General features: G+C 44.6%; 2 protein-coding genes and 1 long non-coding RNA gene across 4 annotated transcripts in view; 2 read left to right on the forward strand and 1 right to left on the reverse strand.

The window, feature by feature from the left end:
* Window positions 1-15,374, forward strand: part of PTPN22 (protein tyrosine phosphatase non-receptor type 22) — a 56,859-nt gene extending 41,485 nt beyond the window's left edge. For both annotated transcript variants that reach the window (XM_002715418.5, XM_008264644.4), the window contains exons 17-21: window positions 201-284; window positions 543-658; window positions 3,691-3,721; window positions 9,028-9,105; window positions 15,236-15,374. In XM_002715418.5, coding sequence (XP_002715464.2) covers window positions 201-284; window positions 543-658; window positions 3,691-3,721; window positions 9,028-9,105; window positions 15,236-15,300 — 374 coding nt within the window. In that variant the 3' untranslated portion in view covers window positions 15,301-15,374. The remainder of the gene's footprint in view (window positions 1-200; window positions 285-542; window positions 659-3,690; window positions 3,722-9,027; window positions 9,106-15,235) is intronic.
* On the reverse strand, window positions 65-19,290 carry LOC103350090 (uncharacterized). The gene is made up of 3 exons (XR_011390514.1): window positions 19,108-19,290; window positions 4,635-4,833; window positions 65-304 (listed from the first exon to the last, which is right to left on the reverse strand). It is a non-coding gene; the product is annotated as an uncharacterized lncRNA (long non-coding RNA).
* The window catches only part of RSBN1 (round spermatid basic protein 1), a 55,525-nt gene continuing 54,113 nt past the window's right edge, over window positions 18,079-19,490 (forward strand). The window contains exon 1 of the mRNA XM_002715758.5: window positions 18,079-18,946. Coding sequence (XP_002715804.1) covers window positions 18,241-18,946 — 706 coding nt within the window. The 5' untranslated portion in view covers window positions 18,079-18,240. The remainder of the gene's footprint in view (window positions 18,947-19,490) is intronic.

A 19,490-nucleotide genomic window follows, 5' to 3' on the forward strand; every position in this document is an offset into this window, starting at 1 on the left:
TTTGATGAATTATAGGCACACTGGCTAAAAAGGTATAAAGACAAAGTTCTTGAGGTTCTGGTCATTGTTTGGATAATGTTTTATTTGGTGGTTGTAGGTTAAGATTGATTAGTTAGAAAAAATTATACAAGGTCAAAGAGGCTGTCGATTTGAGATCTTTAATGGATGGGACCCTTTGTTGAATGTGTTTCTCACCGCAGATCTGCATCGAGATCGCTCTGCTTCCCCACCACCTCCACTCCCGGAGAGAACCCTTGAGTCCTTCCTCCTTGCTGATGAAGATTGTAAGTAGCAGGACCTTCCCCTAAAAGAATTAGAAAAATTAGAATGCTAAAAAGCTAATAAGGAAAAACCTAAATGGAAAACAAAGAATGATTAAATATCACAAAAGAATACATTTTAAAATCTCATTATGTATAGTAAAAATAATGTCTAAAAAAGTCAAACTAAAAATTATTGAATATAGCACAAAGGTCTAAGAAGCTATATAACAAAACACTTTCTTTTCTTTCTTTCTTTCTTTTTTTTTTTTTTTATTTGAGGTATGCAGCCCCAACGTATAGAAACTTATTCTGCTGGCTGTCCTGAAACCACAGAAAATTCAACATCTTCGAAACAGACATTGAAGACTCCTGGGAAAGGTTTCACAAGGAGCAAGGTAAAGAAGATAGGAGTTTTGGAAAACAAGCCGGAACCCTTCCCTTGCTAAAGGCTCCCCACTTCTGCATAGAGATGGAACATTAGATAGACTCTTCACTAAACCGAGTATTCATCATGCAACAATCAAAATTAATAGAAGGAAACTAAAAAGAAGAAGAAATACAACTACATTAAGAATTTGTTTCTGGCCAGCACCGCGGCTCACTAGGCTAATCCTCCGCCTGCGGCACCGGCACACAGGGTTCTAGTCCCGGTTGGGGCGCCGGATTCTGTCCCGGTTGCCCCTCTTCCAGTCCAGCTCTCTGCTGTGGCCTGGCAGTGCAGTGGAGGATGGCCCAAGTGCTTGGGCCCTGTACCCGCATGGGAGACCAGGAGAAGCACCTGGCTCCCGGCTTTGGATCAGCGCAGTGCACCAGCCGCAGCAGCCATTGGAGGGTGAACCAATGGAAAAGGAAGACCTTTCTCTCTGTCTCTCTCTCTCACTGTCCACTCTGCCTGTCAAAAAAAAAAAAAAATTTTTTTTGTTTCTGCTTAATTTTAATGCCAGTGAAACTACCAACTTGTTTATCCCAAGAACTACATACACTGATGTAAAGTTCATTTGAGAAAAAAGGACAAGAATAGTCAGAAAACTGCAAATACATAAATAGGCAATGAAAACAGGAGAGCTTTTTCAGATGTTGAAACAGTGTAAAGCCTCAATAATTAAAATGGCCTGATGTTGGTGTATTTTCAAGAAATACATAACAACAGAGTAGAAGCAAAATCCAGAAATATAACCAAATATTGGCAGGAATTTAGCATATTGTGAAGGTGGCATCTCAAATCACAGGTAGGGATGAATGGTTTAATAATGCTTTTGTTGGATCAAATAATCACCTGGTGGGGGGAGTAGGATCTATAGCTTGCATCCATACCAGGATAAATAAATTCTAGATGGTTAAAAGATCCAGATGTTTTAAGAAAAATACCATCCTAAAGAATTACTAAAAAAAAAAAAAAAAAAAAAAAGCACAAGCAAAAACAAAAACACAAAACCCAAACTTGGAAAGATTCCTCTATAACCTGGGAGTGAAAATGACCTTTTTTTTTTTTTTTTTTTTTTTTGACAGGCAGAGTGGACAGTGAGAGAGAGAGACAGAGAGAAAGGTCTTCCTTTTGCCGTTGCTTTACCCTCCAATGGCCGCTGCGGCCGGCGCACCGCGCTGATCCAATGGCAGGAGCCAGGTGCTTCTCCTGGTCTCCCATGGGGTGCAGGGCCCAAGCACTTGGGCCATCCTCCACTGCACCCCCCGGGCCACAGCAGAGAGCTGGCCTGGAAGAGGGGCAACCCGGACAGAATCCGGCGCCCCAACCAGGACTAGAACCCGCTCTGCTGGCGACACAAGGCGGAGGATTAGCCTAGTGAGCTGCGGCGCCGGCCCGAAAATGACCTTTGTAACTATGAGTCAAAACCCAGAAGCCATAGTAAAAGCTACATATAAATTCAACTATCTAAAATAGCAAATTTCTGCATTTTTTTAAAAAAACACCTTAGAAATCAAATGAGAAGGAGCAAATTGAGAAAAGTAATCTGCAGCTGGTACCATAGGCAGAGTGGTCTTTTTCACTAATATATAAAGATCTTCCAGGAATTCATAGAAAAGAATAATCATAAAATTAAAATGTACAAAAATACATGATAGTTTAAAGAAGATACATATGCATGGTCTTCCCTTTAAATATTTGGTATGTTCCACCTCGTTCATAATAAGGGAAATAGAAAATTAAAACCACAGTGACTTATTGCTTTTCATCTGTCAGAATAGCAAATTCCCAAACCTTAATTATACCCTCTGTTTGAGAAGTTTTCAGGAAATAAGTATCCTACTTTGTTGGTAGGAATGCCAAGTGGTCCAATTTCTGAAGAGAGCGATTTAACAATATCAAACTTACAAATGCATATAACTTTTGACCCAATAATTTCACTTCTAGCAAATATGCTTGCACACACATGAAATTGTACATATGTATGAGGTATTCACTGCAACATCATTTATACGAGCAGAAGACTAAAAACAACACAGATGTGACTCATCAGGGGAGCCAATTACATGAATCATTCAGTATGTCCGATGGAATATCGTGCAGCTAAAAAAAGAATGATTCAATATATTTATTAACTTTTGTTTTAAAAAGAGAAGATGTGATCTATATGCATGTTTGCTTCTGTGTTCATAAGTAACTCCAGGAAGATACCTAAGAAATGGACGGTGCTTATTTACAGGAGAAGCGTTAGAAACTGGGTAGAGAGAAGACAGGAATGGCAGCATTTTTATCAGGAGTTTTTGAATTATAAATAAATTATCTATTTTCTAAAAATCTAAAAATGTTTCCAAAAGGAAATTAGTAAGTGTCTTTTATATGGAAGAATATGTTTCTAAAGAGTGTTGGGGAAACAGAAATGTCATAAAGTACAGCTACTTGCTCTTGAAAGGAGTATGTAGTTAACCTGTTGGAATAGCATGCCTATGTGAGAAACATGGAAATTATCAAGAATAAGCTTCCCTGAAGTAGATTAAAATCCCATACTGAGGCTGTGTGGAGTAAAGTCGGTGTGCATCGGTTCCTGGAGGCAGAGGACCTGGACTTGCTGAAAGGAGGCAGAAGACAGGCGCTGGCTCCAGGGAACAGCACAGCGTGTGACTACAAACATCCTTGGCTGCACTGGGGATGGCTATGGTCAGCGCTGTGTGTGGAAGCCATTGTGGGTTCTGAATGATCCTAAATGAAGGAGGAACTTCCTTTTCCCTCTGACATTCGGATCGCGTTATTTCTAAATATACAGTGTGATGCTTACATGGGTAGAAAAAAATAGATAAAATCAAGTGGCAGTTTTCATTGAATTAAAAATGGCAAGATGGAAACATAATTGTGCATTTTCATGGCTTTTTTTAAGGAAATGAATGCTTTTAACTTAAGTATATTTCTACTTGATTAAAATATTTTGTATTACACAGAAAAAACTGACTTTTTCCTTTACTTTTGTAGAGTTTGAAAATTTTGCGAAACGTGAAAAAAGGTAAGTTTCTTTGTGTTTATTTTTTAGAATATAGATTACTTTCATGATTATATTTTTCTTTTTAAAGATTTATTTATTTATTTGAAAGGCAGAGTTACAGAGAGGCAGAGGCTGAGAGAGAGAGAGAGAGAGAGAGGTCTTTTATCTGCTGGTTTACTCCCCAGATGGCCATAACGGCCAGAGCTGGGCTGATCTGAAGCCAGGAGCCAGAAGCCTCTTCCGGGTCTCCCATGCGGGTTCAGGGGCCCAAGAACTTGGGCCATCTTCTCCTGCTCTCCCAGGCCACAGCAGAGAGCTGGATGGGAAGTGGAGCAGCCTGGACTCCACCAGGCACCCATGTGGGATGCTGGCACTGCAGGCGATGGCTTTTCCTGCTATGCCACAGCACTAGCCCCATGATTATATTTTTATTTGTGTAACCATCCTATGAAAAAATTAATATCATTCCTAAACAGAGCCTGCCTTGGGTCCTGTGGATCAGATCACCCCTATGGCTTGTGCTTAGCTGGGCTCCACTGTGCGAAGACCAGGTGGGGAGCAGGGGGATAGAAACCTTTCCGCTTATAAACAGAATGACAGTCAGTTGAATGTTTGGCACTTTCCACCCATCCTAAGATGATGCCTTATGAGTGAATGTGTTATTTACAATTCTCAAGAGTCTAACCTCTGGTATATTTTCTTTGAAAATAGTCGCAGCAAAACATATTGTGAAACAAATGTGCTGATTTAATGAAATAAGCAAACCATTGACACATTTCCATTTTTACCAAGTATTATTAGCAATAGAAGTCTGTTGCTTACTCTTTCTGCTATATTGTCATAAAAATAAAAGCCATAGACTCCTGAATCTGAGCTAAATTGTCTTAGAAATCCTCATTTACAAATTCAAAGTGTATAAAACATGGTGATATACATTTTACAAATGTGATCCATTTGGTTAATCACAGAAGGACCAAGCAATTAGTTGATATTATCTGCCTGAACTTGCATATGTGTCTTCGACCCCTTCCAGATGGTTCACGACTCCAGAATTCCATATGTTCTCCATATAGTCCAGATCTCTTACTGGTCCGTAGGTAAAGTTGTTCCAGCTTTTAATGAAATCAGACTTTCTTAAAAAAAAAAAAAAAAGATTGATTTATTTATTTTAAGGCAGAGTTACAGAGAAGCAGAGGCAGAGAGAGAGGGAGAGGTCTTCCATCCACTGGTTCACTCCCCAGACGGCTGCAATGGAGGGAGCTGGGCTAGAGCTTCCTCTGGGTCTCCCACGTGGGTGCAGGGGCCCAAAGACTTGAACCATCTTACATTGCTTTCCCAGGCCATAGCAGAGAACTGGATCGGAAGTGGAGCAGCTGGGACCTGAACCAGTGCCCATATGGGACGCCTGCACTGCAGGTGGCAGATTTACCCACTATACCACAGCACTGCCCCCCCCCCCCTTAAGATTTATTTATGTATTTGAGAGGCACAGTGACAGACAGAAAGATGGCGAAACAGAGAGAGCGGTCTTCCATCCACTGGTTTACTCCCCTAGTGGCCACAATGGCCAGAGCTGGGCTGATCCAAAGCCAGGAGCCAGGAGCTTCTTCCAGGTCTCCCACATGGGTGCAGGGGCCCGATGACTTGGGTCATCTTCTACTGCTTTCCCAGGCCATAGTAGAAGGCTGGATTGGAAATGGAGCAACTGGGACTCAAACTGGTGCCCATATGGGATGCTGGTGCTGCATGTGGAGCTACATCACAGCACAAGCGCCACAAAATTTCTTTGTTCAAGCTAGCATTTAAGTGCAGTGTCATTCATTCAATGAAGACTTATTGAGTGCCAACTATATGCCAGGCACTGTGCAAGGCTTTTTGTATAAAGGCAGAACAGACATGGATTCTGCCTTTGTGGAACTTAGGTCTACTTAGGGACTGACCTTAAGACAGAAAGTTCACAGAAACATACATAATAATACATTGTGATCAATGCTATAAAGGAAAACAAAGGGGTAATTATGAGCCAGAGTAACAACGGGTGGTCCTGAAGCCCTTTCTAAGGAAATGACATTTGAGTCTGAGCTATGAAGCAGCAGCCAGCCAGGCAAAGGGTTGGGAGATCACTCTAGGTAGAGGAAACAGCACATACAACATCTCCAAGGTGTAAGGATCTGTTGTGTAAGGAACTAAAAGGAAGCCATTCTAGGAAGGTGAGGCAGGAAAATTGAGGGAAGAGTAGATTCGTATGGGTCATGTTAAGTAGAGTTTATTTATTTATTTATTTTTTGACAGGCAGGGTGGACAGTGAGAGAGAGAGACAGAGAGAAAGGTCTTCCTTTTCCGTTGGTTCACCCTCCAATGGCCGCCACGGCCGGGTGCGCTGCGGCCGGTGCACCGCGCTGATCCGAAGGCAGGAGCCAGGTGCTTCTCCTGGTCTCCCATGGGGTGCAGGGCCCAAGGACTTGGGCCATCCTCCACTGCACTCCCCGGGCCACAGCAGAGAGCTGGCCTGGAAGAGGGGCAACCGGGACAGAATCCTGCGCCCCGACCGGGACTAGAACCCGGTGTGCCAGCGCCGCAAGGCGGAGGATTAGCCTGTTGAGCCGAGGCGCTGGCCAAGTAGAGTTTATTCTAAGTGCAATGGGAAGTCATAAAAGGGTTTTAGGCAGAGATGTTACACGATCTGTTTTTTAAAAAGATCATTCTGGCTGCTGTATGGAGAATGAATTATAGGGTGACAAGAGTGGAAGCTCTCAACCATGATGTCTGATGCCAACTCTGGGCGGGAAGCTAATTGCTTAGAAATCCTTCAGCTGCAAGTTTCAAAAAGCCCAACTTAAGCTGACTTAAGCAGAAAAGGGGACATTTATTTGCTTGTAACCAGGGGTTCAAATGATGTAATCAGGACCTAATCTCATTCCGTACTGTTCAGTTTTTTTTTTAATCTGTTTTAGCTCATCCCTAGGCAAGCTTTTAGCATATGGTTTCAGGCTTATCAAGAAAAAAGTCTTTTCTGGTTACTGAAGCAATAATCTGATGACTGGTTTTAATTGAGTCTGATTGCCTTGGCTTACTTCACTTGCCCATCCCATCCCTGAATCAATGATTGCCAGTATAGTCGATGTTCCAAGATCATACAGGAAAGTATCTCACTGAATCCTTAACAATTGTTACTTATGAACCAATTAGAAATGAGGTCAGACCTACACTCTGGTGTGGCCATGCCAGGGTACCAACGATGAAACAATGCCCTTGGTACAGGACATTTCCTGGATCATAAGGTAGAATCAGCACCATTGGAAGCATGGACACTAAAAATTGGGAAGAGGTGGAAAGGAAAATTAAAGTTCTCTTACCAGAAGAGAAAATGAAGCCAATATGCAAAAGAGCCGTTCCCTCTGATGTGGATACAGGCAGACTCTGCCTCCCTTGTAAAACATTCCCCTTTTGAAACGGCTGTTTTCTGAAGGATGTACACAACTATCAGTGTGTACGCAGTGTAGAGATTACTGACACCTCCTGACCTTCCTCACCTTCATTTCCTTTATATTTGTGTCTTTATCTTCGATGCTTAGTCCAACGCTTACTACATAGTGGCTATTCAATAAATATGCTTTTTAAAATTATGTATTTATTTTCATTTTACTTGAAAGAGAGAGAGAGAGAGAGAGAGGGAGGAACGGAGAGAGAGAAAGAGACAGAGGAGAGAGAGAGATTCTTTCATTTGCCCACTTACTCCCCAAATGTCCACAATAGTCAGGGTCAGGGCTGGGCCAGGCCCACGCCAGGAGCCCAGAACTCAGTCTGGGTCTTCTACATGACAGGCAGGGGCCAAAGTACTTGAGCCATCATCTGTCTCTTACAGTGCACATTAGCAGGAATGGAAGCAGAGCTGGGACTTGAACCAGTACTCTGATATGGGAGTCCCAAGTGGCATCTTAACTGCTGTCAAATGCTTGTCCCAATATGTATGAGTATCTTAACTGGATTTTATTGTAATTTGCTTTTTATTATATGTGGTTCATGCTGAATTATCTCCAGAAAGAGAAAGTATTTCTAGAATTCTACATTAGGGGTGTGTGTGCAAACATATATATGCAGTTCTTACACTACATTATAAAGATGTTGGGGAAAAAAACAAAAAAAAGAATATCTAGTAATTTCTCCTTATTTATATGAAAGTATATACAAACCTGAAATTACCTTTTTATAAAAAAATTTTTTAAACTTTTTTTTTTGACAGACAGTTAGACAGTGAGAGAGAGAGGGACAGAGAAAAAGGTCTTCCTTCCGTTGGTTCACCCCCCAAATGGCCGCTGCGGCCCATGCTGCGCCGATCCGAAGCCAGGAGCCAGGTGCTTCCTCCTGGTCTCCCATGCGGGTGCAGGGCCCAAGCACTTGGGCCATCCTCCACTGCACTCCCAGGCCACAGCAGAGAGCTGGACTAGAGGAGGAGCAACCGGGACAGAATCTGGCATCCCGCCCGGGACTAGAACCCTCTGTGCCGGCGGCTCCACAGGTGGAGGATTAGCCTATTAAGCCACGGCGCCACCTTTTTTTTTTTTTTTTTTTTTTTTTACTTCAAGATAGTGCACATGTAAAATGTGGACCAAGTTTCATTGTTTTCAGAACTAGGCAGAAAATAACACATGAATATATTAAGGTGTTGGGAAGACAAATATTTTAAAATTATTTATTAGAGGCAGATCAAGAGGGAGATATGGATACTGGAGGCCTGGGTTTGAGTCCTGGCTCTGCTTCCAAGTCCAACTTCCTGCACCCTGGAAGGCAGCAAGTCCTTGGTCTCTGCCACTTATGTAAGACAACTTGTTTGATTTCCTTGCACCTGGCTTTGGCCTGGCCCAGCCCTGATAATTGTGGGCATTTGAGGAATGAGTCAGCAGATGGGAGTACCCTCTGTCTCTCTCTCTTTCTCTCACTTGCTATCCTTCTCTGCCTCTCAAATTAAAAAAAAAAAAAAAAGTGTACTAAAAGGAGCCAGAGTACCAAATAAGGTGAAATCTAAAGCCAAAATGTGAATCTCAAAAAAAATTGATTCATGATATAGTGGATCTTACTCTTTTGGCAACATTCTTTAGTGGTGGGCTTTATTATACAATCTATTTGCAAAGAAAATAAACCTTAACAATGAGATTACAGTGTCCCCTTTGTAAGTATCAATGTCTTATTAACATTTGATATTGATATTTTTGGGGGGAGTATTAATTACTCTGGAGGAAATGCTTAATATTAATAAGTATGCAATTTGATAAGTAGCAGTCTGAGATGGTCATCATATTCTTTTGTGTTTTTTCTTTTTATTCCAGGCATCTGTAATTCTTCCCCACCAAGCAAGCCAACAGAAACCGTTCAGTCAAATAACTCCAGTTCCTTTCTGAATTTTGGTATGTGTGTTATTTTACAGCAGAGTTAAAAATTTGTTAATTATTCATTTTTTTTTGTTTTTTTTTTTTTTTTGACAGGCAGAGTGGACAGTGAGAGAGAGAGACAGAGAGAAAGGTCTTCCTTTGCCGTTGGTTCACCCTCCAATGGCCGCCGCGGCTGGCGCGCTGCGGCCGGCGCACCGCGCTGATCCGATGGCAGGAGCCAGGAGCCAGGTGCTTTTCCTGGTCTCCCATGGGGTGCAGGGCCCAAGCACCTGGGCCATCCTCCACTGCACTCCCTGGCCACAGCAGAGGGCTGGCCTGGAAGAGGGGCAACCGGGACAGAATCCGGCGCCCCGACCAGGACTAGAACCCGGTGTGCCGGCGCCGCTAGGCGGAGGATTAGCCTAGTGAGCCGCGGCGCCGGCCCTAATTATTCATTTACTATATAAGTTACACAACTTTATGATTTAAGGTGGCATGCACAGATCCTTTATAGTCTTTTCCATTCAGTTTATCTTTTTATTTTTACTTTGAGATATTTATTTATTTATTTGAGAAGCGGAGGGGGGGGGGGGGGAGGAGTGTTCACTGGTTCACTTCCCAAATACCTGCAGCAACAGCAGAGGCTGGGTCAGACTGAAGCCTGGAGCCTGGAAGTCAACTTGGGTCTTCCATGTGGGTAGCAGGGATGCACCTGCTGCCTCCCAGGATTCACATTAGCAAGAATGCTGGAATCAGAAGCAGAGATGGACTCAGGCATCTCAGGTGACATCTTAACTGCTGTGCCAATGCCTATCCTGGCTTATCATTTTATTTTTAAACTCAGCTACCTTTTTTTTTTTTCTTTTTTGACAGGCAGAGTTAGACAGTGAGAGAGAGAGAGAGACAGAGAGAAAGGTCTTCCTTTTTTCAGTTGGTTCACCCCCCAAGTGGCTGCTATGGCCGGCGTGTTGCGGCCGGCACGCTGCGCTGATCCAAAACCAGGCGCCAGGTGCTTCTCCTGGTCTCCCATGGGGTGCAGGGCCCAAGCACTTGGGCCATCCTCCACTGCACTCCCTGGCCACAGCAGAGAGCTGGCCTGGAAGAGGGGCAACCGGGATAGAATCCGGCACCCCAACCGGGACTAGAACCCGGGTTGCCGGCACCACAGGCAGAGGATTAGCCTAGTGAGCTGTGGTGCCGGCCCCAGCTACCTTTTAACATCTCACACAAGGGCCTTTTTTTTTTTTTTTTAAAAGATATATTTATTGGAAAGGCAGAGTTACAGAGAGAGTGGGGAAGAGACAGAGAGTAAGAGAGAGTGAGAGAGAGAGAGAGAGAGAGATCTTCCATTTGCTAATTCACTCCCCAAATGGCTGCAACAGCCAGGGCTGTGCCAGGCAGAAGTCAGGAGCCAGGAGCTTCCTTCTAGTCTCCCACATGGCTGCAGGGGTCCAAGGACCTAGGCCATCTTTCATTGCTTTCCTAGGCCCATCAGCAGGGCTCTGGATTGGAAATGGAGCAGCTGGGACTTCAACTGGTGCCCATATGGGATGCTGGGATGCAGTGGCTTTACCTGCTGTGCCGCAACACTGGCCCTGCTTATAAGGGGCTTTGTGGTACCATAGGTTAAGCTGCCATTTGCAATGATGGCATTCCCATATCAGAATGCTGGTTCAAGTCCCAGTTGCTTCAGTTGTGATCCAGCTTCCTGCTGATGCACCTGAGAGAGCAGCAGATGATGGCCACCCACATGGCAGATCTGGATGGAGTTCCTAACTGTTGTGGCCTTTTGGGGAGAGAACTGGTGGATAGAAGACCTGTTTCTGTCTCTTTCTCTCTCTCTCTGTCACTCTGCCTTTTGAATAATAATAAAATTTTTTTTAAATACTCACATAAGACTGAAGTTTATGTAAGCAAATTATTATGGTAACCAAATTATTATGTTGGCATGTAGTAAATTGATGAGTAGTTAAATGAAGAATTGACATGCTATGGTATTCTAGTGCACATCTAAAGCAAAGTTCTACAGAATATACAAGAGTGACAGAAAGGGGGGCCGGTGCTGTGGCTCAGCAGGTTAAAGCCCCAGCCTGCAGCACCAGCATCCCATATGGGTGCCGGTTTGAGTCCCTGCTGCTCCACTTCTGATCCAACTCCCTGCTACTGCACTTGGGAGGGCAGTGGAGGTTAGCCCATGTCCTTGGGCCCCTGTACCCACAGAGGAGAACTGGAAGAAGCTCTTGGCTCCTGGCTTTGGATCGGCCTAGCTTCGGATGTTGTGGCCAACTGGGGAGTGAACCAGTGGATGGAAGACCTCTCTCTGTCATTCTTTCCAATAAATAATAAAATAAATATTTTAAAAAAATATATAGGGGCTGGCGCTGTGGTGTAGTGGGTAAAGCTGCCACTGCAGTGCCTGCATTCCTCTGGGTGCCAGTTCAATTCCCGGCTACTCCACTTCTGATCCAGCTCTCTGCTGTGGCCTGGGAAAGCAGTAGAAGATGGCCCAAGTCCTTGGGGCCCTGCACCCTCGTGGGAGACCCAAAGAAGCTCCTGGCTTCAGATTGGCGCAGCTCCAGCTGCTGGGACCAACTGGGGAGTGAACCATCGGATGGAAGACCTTTCTCTCTCCCTCTGCCTCTCCTTCTCTCTCTGTGTAACTCTGACTTTCAGATAAATAAATCTTAAAATATATATATATATATACACACACACACAAGTATGATGGAAAGGATAGCAGTTACTGTTAAAAAATTTTATATAATGCATTCAATAATTGGAGGTGAAAAACAATTTTGATAGTTTAATTGCTTACCCAATTGTCCCTAAGTATTAGCTATAAACTTGATAATTTTATATTATTTTAAGCATTCTATTATTCTATGTGATGTATTTTTATGATACTATTTAAAGTAGTATTGTGTATGCTATAATTTTTGTAAGAAGTATAGCAATCATATATTTATATGTATAAATATATAATCACATGTATGATTTATTTATTTGAAAGGCAGAGCAACAGAGAAGGAGAGAGAGAGAGATCGATCTTCCATCTGCTGGTTCCTTCCCCAAATGGCTGCAATATCCAGGTTGGGCCAGGCCAAGCCCAGGAACCAGGAACAACATCCTGGTCTCTCACATGAGTGACAGGGTCCCATGTACTTGGGCCATAAAAATGGCTGCCCTCCCAGGAGCATTAACAGGATGCTGGATTGGGAGCAGAGCAGCCGGAACTCAAACTGGCTCTAATACAGATGCTAGCTTCTCAAGTGTGGCTTAACCCACTGTGCCAAAATGCCAATCTGAGAAGTATGGCAGTTAATCTAGGGATTACTATAAACAATTACTGTGAACCAAAAGGCAGATACCCTCCCCCAAAAGGGTGGGGCCATCTTTGAGAACTGCTACTCAGTGGTATCATCCTCATCTGTATGGTCAAAATTAGGCCGCTGTCACATCCAGGTTACAGGCTGCAAGAGTGCAAACCAGGGCATGTGGCTTCCCCTTCCTTCTCTCCTGGTCTCAAGGGACTGAGCAGAAGTGGCAACACAACCTTAGCTCCCATTTACCTGAAGAGAATGTAAATATGGACTATAGCTCAGTGTAAGAGAGTCTGGTACATGGGACATTGGTGGACAGATAGGTACAATTGGCTAGATGATTCTAGAAACATTTTGATGGAGAGGTAGTAATCTTTGCCACACCCTGTTTATGGTCTCTGTCTCACCTTGCCACAATATTTTAACTAGAATCTCTTTTGTTTTTTTAAGATTTATTTATTTATTTGAAAGTCAGAGTTACATAGAGAGAGGAGAGGCAGAGAGAGAGAGAGAGAGAGAGAGAGAGAGAGAGAGAGAGAGAGAGGTCTTCTATCTGCTGGTTCACTCTCCAATTGGCCGCGACGGCCGGAGCTGCACCGAGCTGAAGCCAGGAGCCAGGGGCTTCTTCCAGGTTTCCCATGAGGGTGCAGGGTCCCAAGGAGTTGGGCCATGTTCTACTGCTTTCCCAGGCCATAGCAGAGAGCTGGATTGGAAGTGGAGTAGCTGGGTCTTGAACCAGTGCCCTTATGGGATGCCAGCACTTTAGGCCAGGGTGTTAACCCACTGTGCTACAGCGCTGGCCCCAGCTAGAATCTTTCGATCAATTTTTTTAGTCCTACAATTTTGTTTGGATTTCATTAACTCTAAGATTTGAAATGCCATAATTTATAAAAGAAGTACTGATTTTATAAAACATTCATATATATTCATATAAAATATTGCATAAACAATAAAAAAAACCCACTCAACTTTTCCCGGAACACAAATGTCTCTGCTTCCTTCTTTTCTCAAATTAGTAATACCACTTGAGCAACTCATGGCCTACCCACCTTTGCAATAGGCTGTGATCTAATATCAGGATAAATATTAGACAGCTGGCTTCATGTTGTTTCTTCTCAAATCTGCCTGGATTCGAACACTGTACCACTAAAACACAGCACTTGTTTTAAAAATTGATTTATTTTTATAAAGAAGTCAATATTAATTGTTAAAATAATGTTATTCAAAAGAGTATTTGAATTAGAATGAGACATTTGTGGTTCAGGTTTATTTTTCCTGAATTGTCCCACATGCACAGAAAAAGTAGATCACTACTGTTCTAAATAATTGAGAACTGACCAAAGAGACACAATACAAGAATTCCTCAACCGTTAGGTATTCAGGAATTATGTAATATGTCTTTCCTATTTTGAGTCCACTTGGGTTATAATTGAGCAATCTACATTGATGGGATAATTTTGACTCTATGTGAAATTATGACTTGAAATATTTTTCTGTCATCACTCAGAGGAGTAAATGTACATGAACATGCTATGTGCCCTTCTCCTAATTTCCTATTTTTTTTTTTTACTACCATTAACAAAATTTTAGTGGCTTAAAATGTTTTTAAGTTAAAAAATATTTTTTTGACAGGCAGAGTTAGACAGTGAGAGCGAGACAGAGAGGAGCAACTGGGACAGAATCCGGCACCCCAGGCCGGCGCCGTGGCTCAATAGGCTAATCCTCCACCTTGTGGCGCCGGCACACCGGGTTCTAGTCCCGGTCGGGGCACCGGATTCTGTCCCGGTTGCCCCTCTTCCAGGCCAGCTCTCTGCTATGGCCAGGGAGTGCAGTGGAGGATGGCCCAGGTGCTTGGGCCCTGCACCCCATGGGAGACCAGGAAAAAGCACCTGGATCCTGGCTCCTGCCATCGGATCAGCGCGGTGCACCGGCTGCAGCGGCGGCCATTGGAGGGTGAACCAACGGCAAAAGGAAGACCTTTCTCTCTCTGTCTCTCTCTCTCACTGTCCACTCTGCCTGTCAAAAAAAAAAAAAAAAAAAAAAAAAGAATCCGGCACCCCAACCGGGACTAGAACCCGAGGTGCCGGCACCACAGGCAGAGGATTAGCCTAGTGAGCCGCAGTGCCGGCCAAAAAATAATTTCAATCTTCTCTTCTCCTTCCCTATTCTTCTTCTCTTCTAGTTCTGGTGTAGTCTTCTGTGGGTTTAGATCTGAGCAACATTTGAGAATCTGCTTCATTCCAGGCAATGTTCTGGATACTTTTAAACAGATGTCTCAACTGACCCTTCTATTAGTGCTATAGATCAATAATACGTTTCCTAAGATGACAAATTAAAAGGTTTAGGAAAATCTTTGCATCTTTCATTCTCTGTTTCAAACATTTTATTTATCAATTTAAGCCCCTAAAATTGTTAAGTGTAAGATACCTTGAAAATATTTCACTATAAAAGAAAAAGAAAAGGGCATGGATGGGCATGGAATCAGGGGATGGAGGATCTCTCTCTCTCTCTCTCTCTCCCTTTCAAATAAATACAAGTAAATTTTAAAAACTGTAGATAAAATGATATTGTATGCCAAATTGTCAAAGTTAACCAGAGTTCTTCATCCAATTATTACCATTATTAAATTTGTAAGTGCTTTAAAAATTCAAAATGTTATTACTATTCTATTGTTATCACTTAGCTTTAATTATTATAAATGCCTTTAAAATCTATTATTAAATTGATCAAAGATTATGCCTAACCTTTTGAAAATAGTCCATGTATTTGCATATATTACAATACTCTAAAATCCAAGTATTCATTTCTATATAAAGGAATCTTCTCTTTTCTATTTTTGTTCTCAGGTTTTGCAAAACGTTTTTCAAAACCCAAAGGACCAAGGAACCCACCACCAACTTGGAAGATTTAATACAACTGTGGATTAAAAGAATTAGATTGCAAATGCATCTGCAAATAAAATCACTAGAATACAGCCAGATAAAATAAGTACTCTTTATTCATAACAATAATGATGTACTAATGCTTTCAAAAAGAAAGCAATATGCAAATAAGTGCCAGCAGTTTTGCATTTTCATATCACATTGGGTTGGAATCTGTAGATAAGCTGTCACTTGGGCTTATGTGAAGAATGCCATATCAGGGGCTGGTATTGTGGTGTGGCAGGTTAAGTCACTGTTTGCCATGCTGGCATTCGCTAGCAGAGTGCCAGTTTGAGTCCAGGCTACTCCGCTTCCAATCTAGCTTCCTGCTAATGTGCCTGGGAAGGAAATTGAAGATGGCTCTAGTGCTTGGACCTCTGCCACCACGTGGAGATCAGTTGGAGTTCCTGGCTCCTGGTTTCAGCATCGTCCAGATCTGCTGTAAGAAGCAGGATGGAAGATCTCTCTGTCTCTCCCTCTCTATTGCTCTGCCTTTCAAACAAATAAATAAGTCCTAAAACAAAAAGAGTGCTGTATGACACACAATGTGAGTTAGAATGGATATATTTTTCATTTTTGGAAGTCATTTGATTACTTTTCTATATAACTGTAAACTTTAAAAGCATTGTTAAGAATTGGATCACAAATTTCTACACTGCCAGAATTTAGCAGTTCAAAACAGGGGCTGATGTTGTGGCACAGCAGGTGAAGCAGCTGCTTGCAACGTTGGCATCCCAAATCAGAACTGGGGTTCAGGTCCCAGCTGCTGTTCTTCTGATCCAACTTCCTGCTACCGTGCCTGGGAAAGTAGTGGATAATGGTCCAGGTAGTTGGCCCCTGCTAGCCACGTGGGAGACCAGGATGGAATTCCTGGCTCCTGGTTTCAGCCTTCCCAGACCTGGCTGTTGCCGTCATTCTGGGGAGTGAGTCAGTGAATGGAAGATCTCTCTTTCTCTCCCTGCCTTTCAAATAAATAAATAAATAATAAACTTTAAAAAAAGTTAGAAAACATCTTTTGTCATTGTAGTACAAAATTTCTGCTTAACAATGACTATTCCCTGGGAATTATTTTTACCTAAGTGGAGGCTTACATATCTTCCCACTAATATTGTGGGAAACTAAAAAGAAAAGCAGAAGTTATATTTAAGAGACTAATCTGTGAACATAATGACAGTAATCATTCTTAATAGAATATTCAACTACATTGTGATAAATTTTAACCATACTTACTAAATTATTAATTCTAGAAAAAGAATCAATAAAATAGCTATTTTTTGGTAGCACTTTCATTTAAAAGGTCCTGTACAAACATGTGCATTTTCCACCCAATCTTTCAGAGGTATTGCTAGTTTAAAATATATTTCTGTATGAATATAGGTCTGCCTTAACAAAATTTGCCATTTCAAATTAATTTCATGTAACATTAGTGGATAATTGTTACAAAGGAGTCACTTGAATTCCACTAATGATTTCACATCTTTTTATTAATACGAAAGGTTTATAATTTTTAGAAAAATGTATTACATAAGGCCAGAGTTGTGGCATAGTTGGTAAAGCCGCACCTGGGATACTGGTTCATGTCCCAGCAGCTCCACTTCCCATCGAGTTCAGCAGAAGATGGCCCAAGTGCTTGGGTCCCTGCACCTGCGTGAGAGACCCGGAAGAAACTCCTGGCTCCGCTCCTGGCAGCCCTGGCTGTTTCTCCTGTGTGTGTGTGTGCGCGTGTGTGTGCGCGCACGCGTGTGTGTGTGTGTGTGTGTGTGTGTGTGTGTTTTGTAGCAATCTGGGGAGTGGACCAGCAGGTGGAAGTGATCTCTCTCTCCGACTTCCAAATAGATAACATACATAAATCTTTTAAAAAATGTATTACTTAAATATCATTTTCTCTTAAATATTAGGATTAGGAAGCCTAATGATGGGGCAAAATGAATGAAATAGTTACCTGTTATGATACAATGTACCCAAAAGGTGCTCAATAAACTTCTTTATCTTTAAGCATCTTACACTAGTGTTCATTTAGCTTAATTCTTCAGAACTACGGGCATCCAACCCCATTATTGTAATATGTCGGTATTGATATTGATAAGAATCCTCGGTAAAAGCTAAGGTGGCAAAATTCTAAAAGCTTTAAGCACCATTATCCTCTGGTAAACAGTAACGAGTTTTTGGAATGTTCTGTGGTAGCCACCGTTCACATTTTGCAACTTAGGACTTGGAAAATAAAAACTTATTAAAAAAAAATTTAAGAGCACAGTTTCCCACGGCAAAACAAACGCTGGCCTCTCCCTGTCCCGACCTTAGAGGGCTCGGGAGGCGGCTGGCTGGCCAGGCGGGGCCGCGCTCGCAGGCTCCGGGCCACTTCTTGCACCTGCCTTGCTGCGCCTGTGGCGGCGACCAGAGGCAAGGCAGATACGTGCGCCCCCAAATCTCCGAACTGCGACTCCCTTCTACAGCAAAGCCGCCCTCATTCTACACATTGCTAAGTCTTTTTCTTTTTTTGCCTCTTCATTCCGTCGCTTGCGAAGGGGCAAAGACTGGAGATTCTTCTACCTCACAAAGGTCTTGAGGGGACTACGAAACTTAGCAATCACTATGGAGACCACCTCCCCCGCGTAAAACCACGGAGGCGCACCGGCAGACGAGAACGGGAACGCGCCGCCGCCAGACTCTGAAAGCCATTAACATTGTTCGGGCCGTTAAGGCGGTTGGCGGCAACTCGCCGCCCAGCGGCGGTTGCGTCGCGGCCCGAAGCGTGACTCGGCGCACGCTCCCTTTGCGCTCCTCGGCTCCTCCACTCAGAGCCGGGGACGCGGCGCGGGGCGCGGCGGAACGCTGGCTCCCAGGAGGCCTTGCGCGGCCCAGGGCGCTTTACAATAGAAGCTCGGTTGGCGAGGCCTGAGGAGAAGCGCCGGGGAACTGCCGCTTCCGGCATGTTCAGCTCCGGCCGGAGAGCCGCCGACAAATGGAGGGCGGGGGAGAGACTCCAATGCCCAGCGGGCCCTGCGCGGGCGGCGCTTGCGCGATGCGAGGACGGGGGGGCGGTCGGGCCATTTAAATGTGTGTTTGTGGGTGAAATGGCTGCGCAGGTCGGAGCGGTGCGCGTAGTACGGGCGGTGGCGGCGCAGGAGGAACCGGACAAAGAGGGGAAGGAGAAGCCCCATGCTGGGGTCTCGCCGCGGGGCGTGAAGCGGCAGCGCCGAGCGAGCAGTGGGGGATCTCAGGAGAAGCGGGGGCGGCCGAGCCAGGACCCCCCTCTCGCTCCCCCTCACCGGCGGCGTCGTAGCCGCCAACATCCCGGGCCGCTGCCGCCAACGAATGCAGCCCCAACTGTCCCGGGTCCTGTTGAGCCTCTGCTCTTGCCTCCGCCGCCGCCACCCTCGCTGGCACCCTCCGGGCCCGCTGTCGCTGCCCCGCTCCCGGCCCCAGGCACCTCGGCCCTCTTCACCTTCTCGCCCCTGACGGTGAGCGCGGCCGGGCCCAAGCATAAGGGCCACAAGGAGCGGCACAAGCACCATCACCACCGCGGCTCCGATGGTGACCCCGGCCCCTGCGTTCCGGGCGAGCTCAAGCACAAGGACAAGCAGGAGAACGGCGAGAGGACTGGAGGGCTGCCTCTGATCAAGGCCCCCAAAAGAGGTGAGCGCAGACGAACTGCCCGGGCTGGGGCTCCCTCCCGGTCTCCTTCGGTTCGCTGTGTGCCGCCCCCCTCCCCCACCCCGCTCCCCTCCTGCTCCACACTCCCCCGAGCCCACCGGGGTGGACTCGGGTTTTCAGGCCGTGGACACAGTTTGACCTACTTGCGGCTTCGCGCTCCGAGGCCGAGCTGTCAGTAGCCGAGCCCCGTCCCAGTGCCCCGGAGCCTTGCGACGATTGTTTTCAAATTCGGCAGGGTTTCCGCGCCGCGCGGTCCCTGGCGTCGGATTAGTAGGTGGGGTACCAAAACTGCCTGCCTGAAGTCGTCGCCACACTCGCTTCTTCCTGTTTCCCCTGCGAGGAAGCTTTGGTGTTTACCCTCCCTCCCCCCCTACTCAACCCCCCAACCCACCCCAGCGCTCGAAAATATTCACGGGGCTGGTGCAGGGCTTCAGTGAGTTTGAATTCTTACAGTGGTTACGCGACTCATTGGTTGACTTAGCTTCTGCAGGGTAAACTACCAAACGCTGGTATCCAGAGGTTAAAA

The sequence above is a fragment of the Oryctolagus cuniculus genome, chromosome 7 (genome assembly GCF_964237555.1).
Source record: "Oryctolagus cuniculus chromosome 7, mOryCun1.1, whole genome shotgun sequence".
Taxonomy (NCBI): Eukaryota; Metazoa; Chordata; class Mammalia; order Lagomorpha; family Leporidae; genus Oryctolagus; species Oryctolagus cuniculus.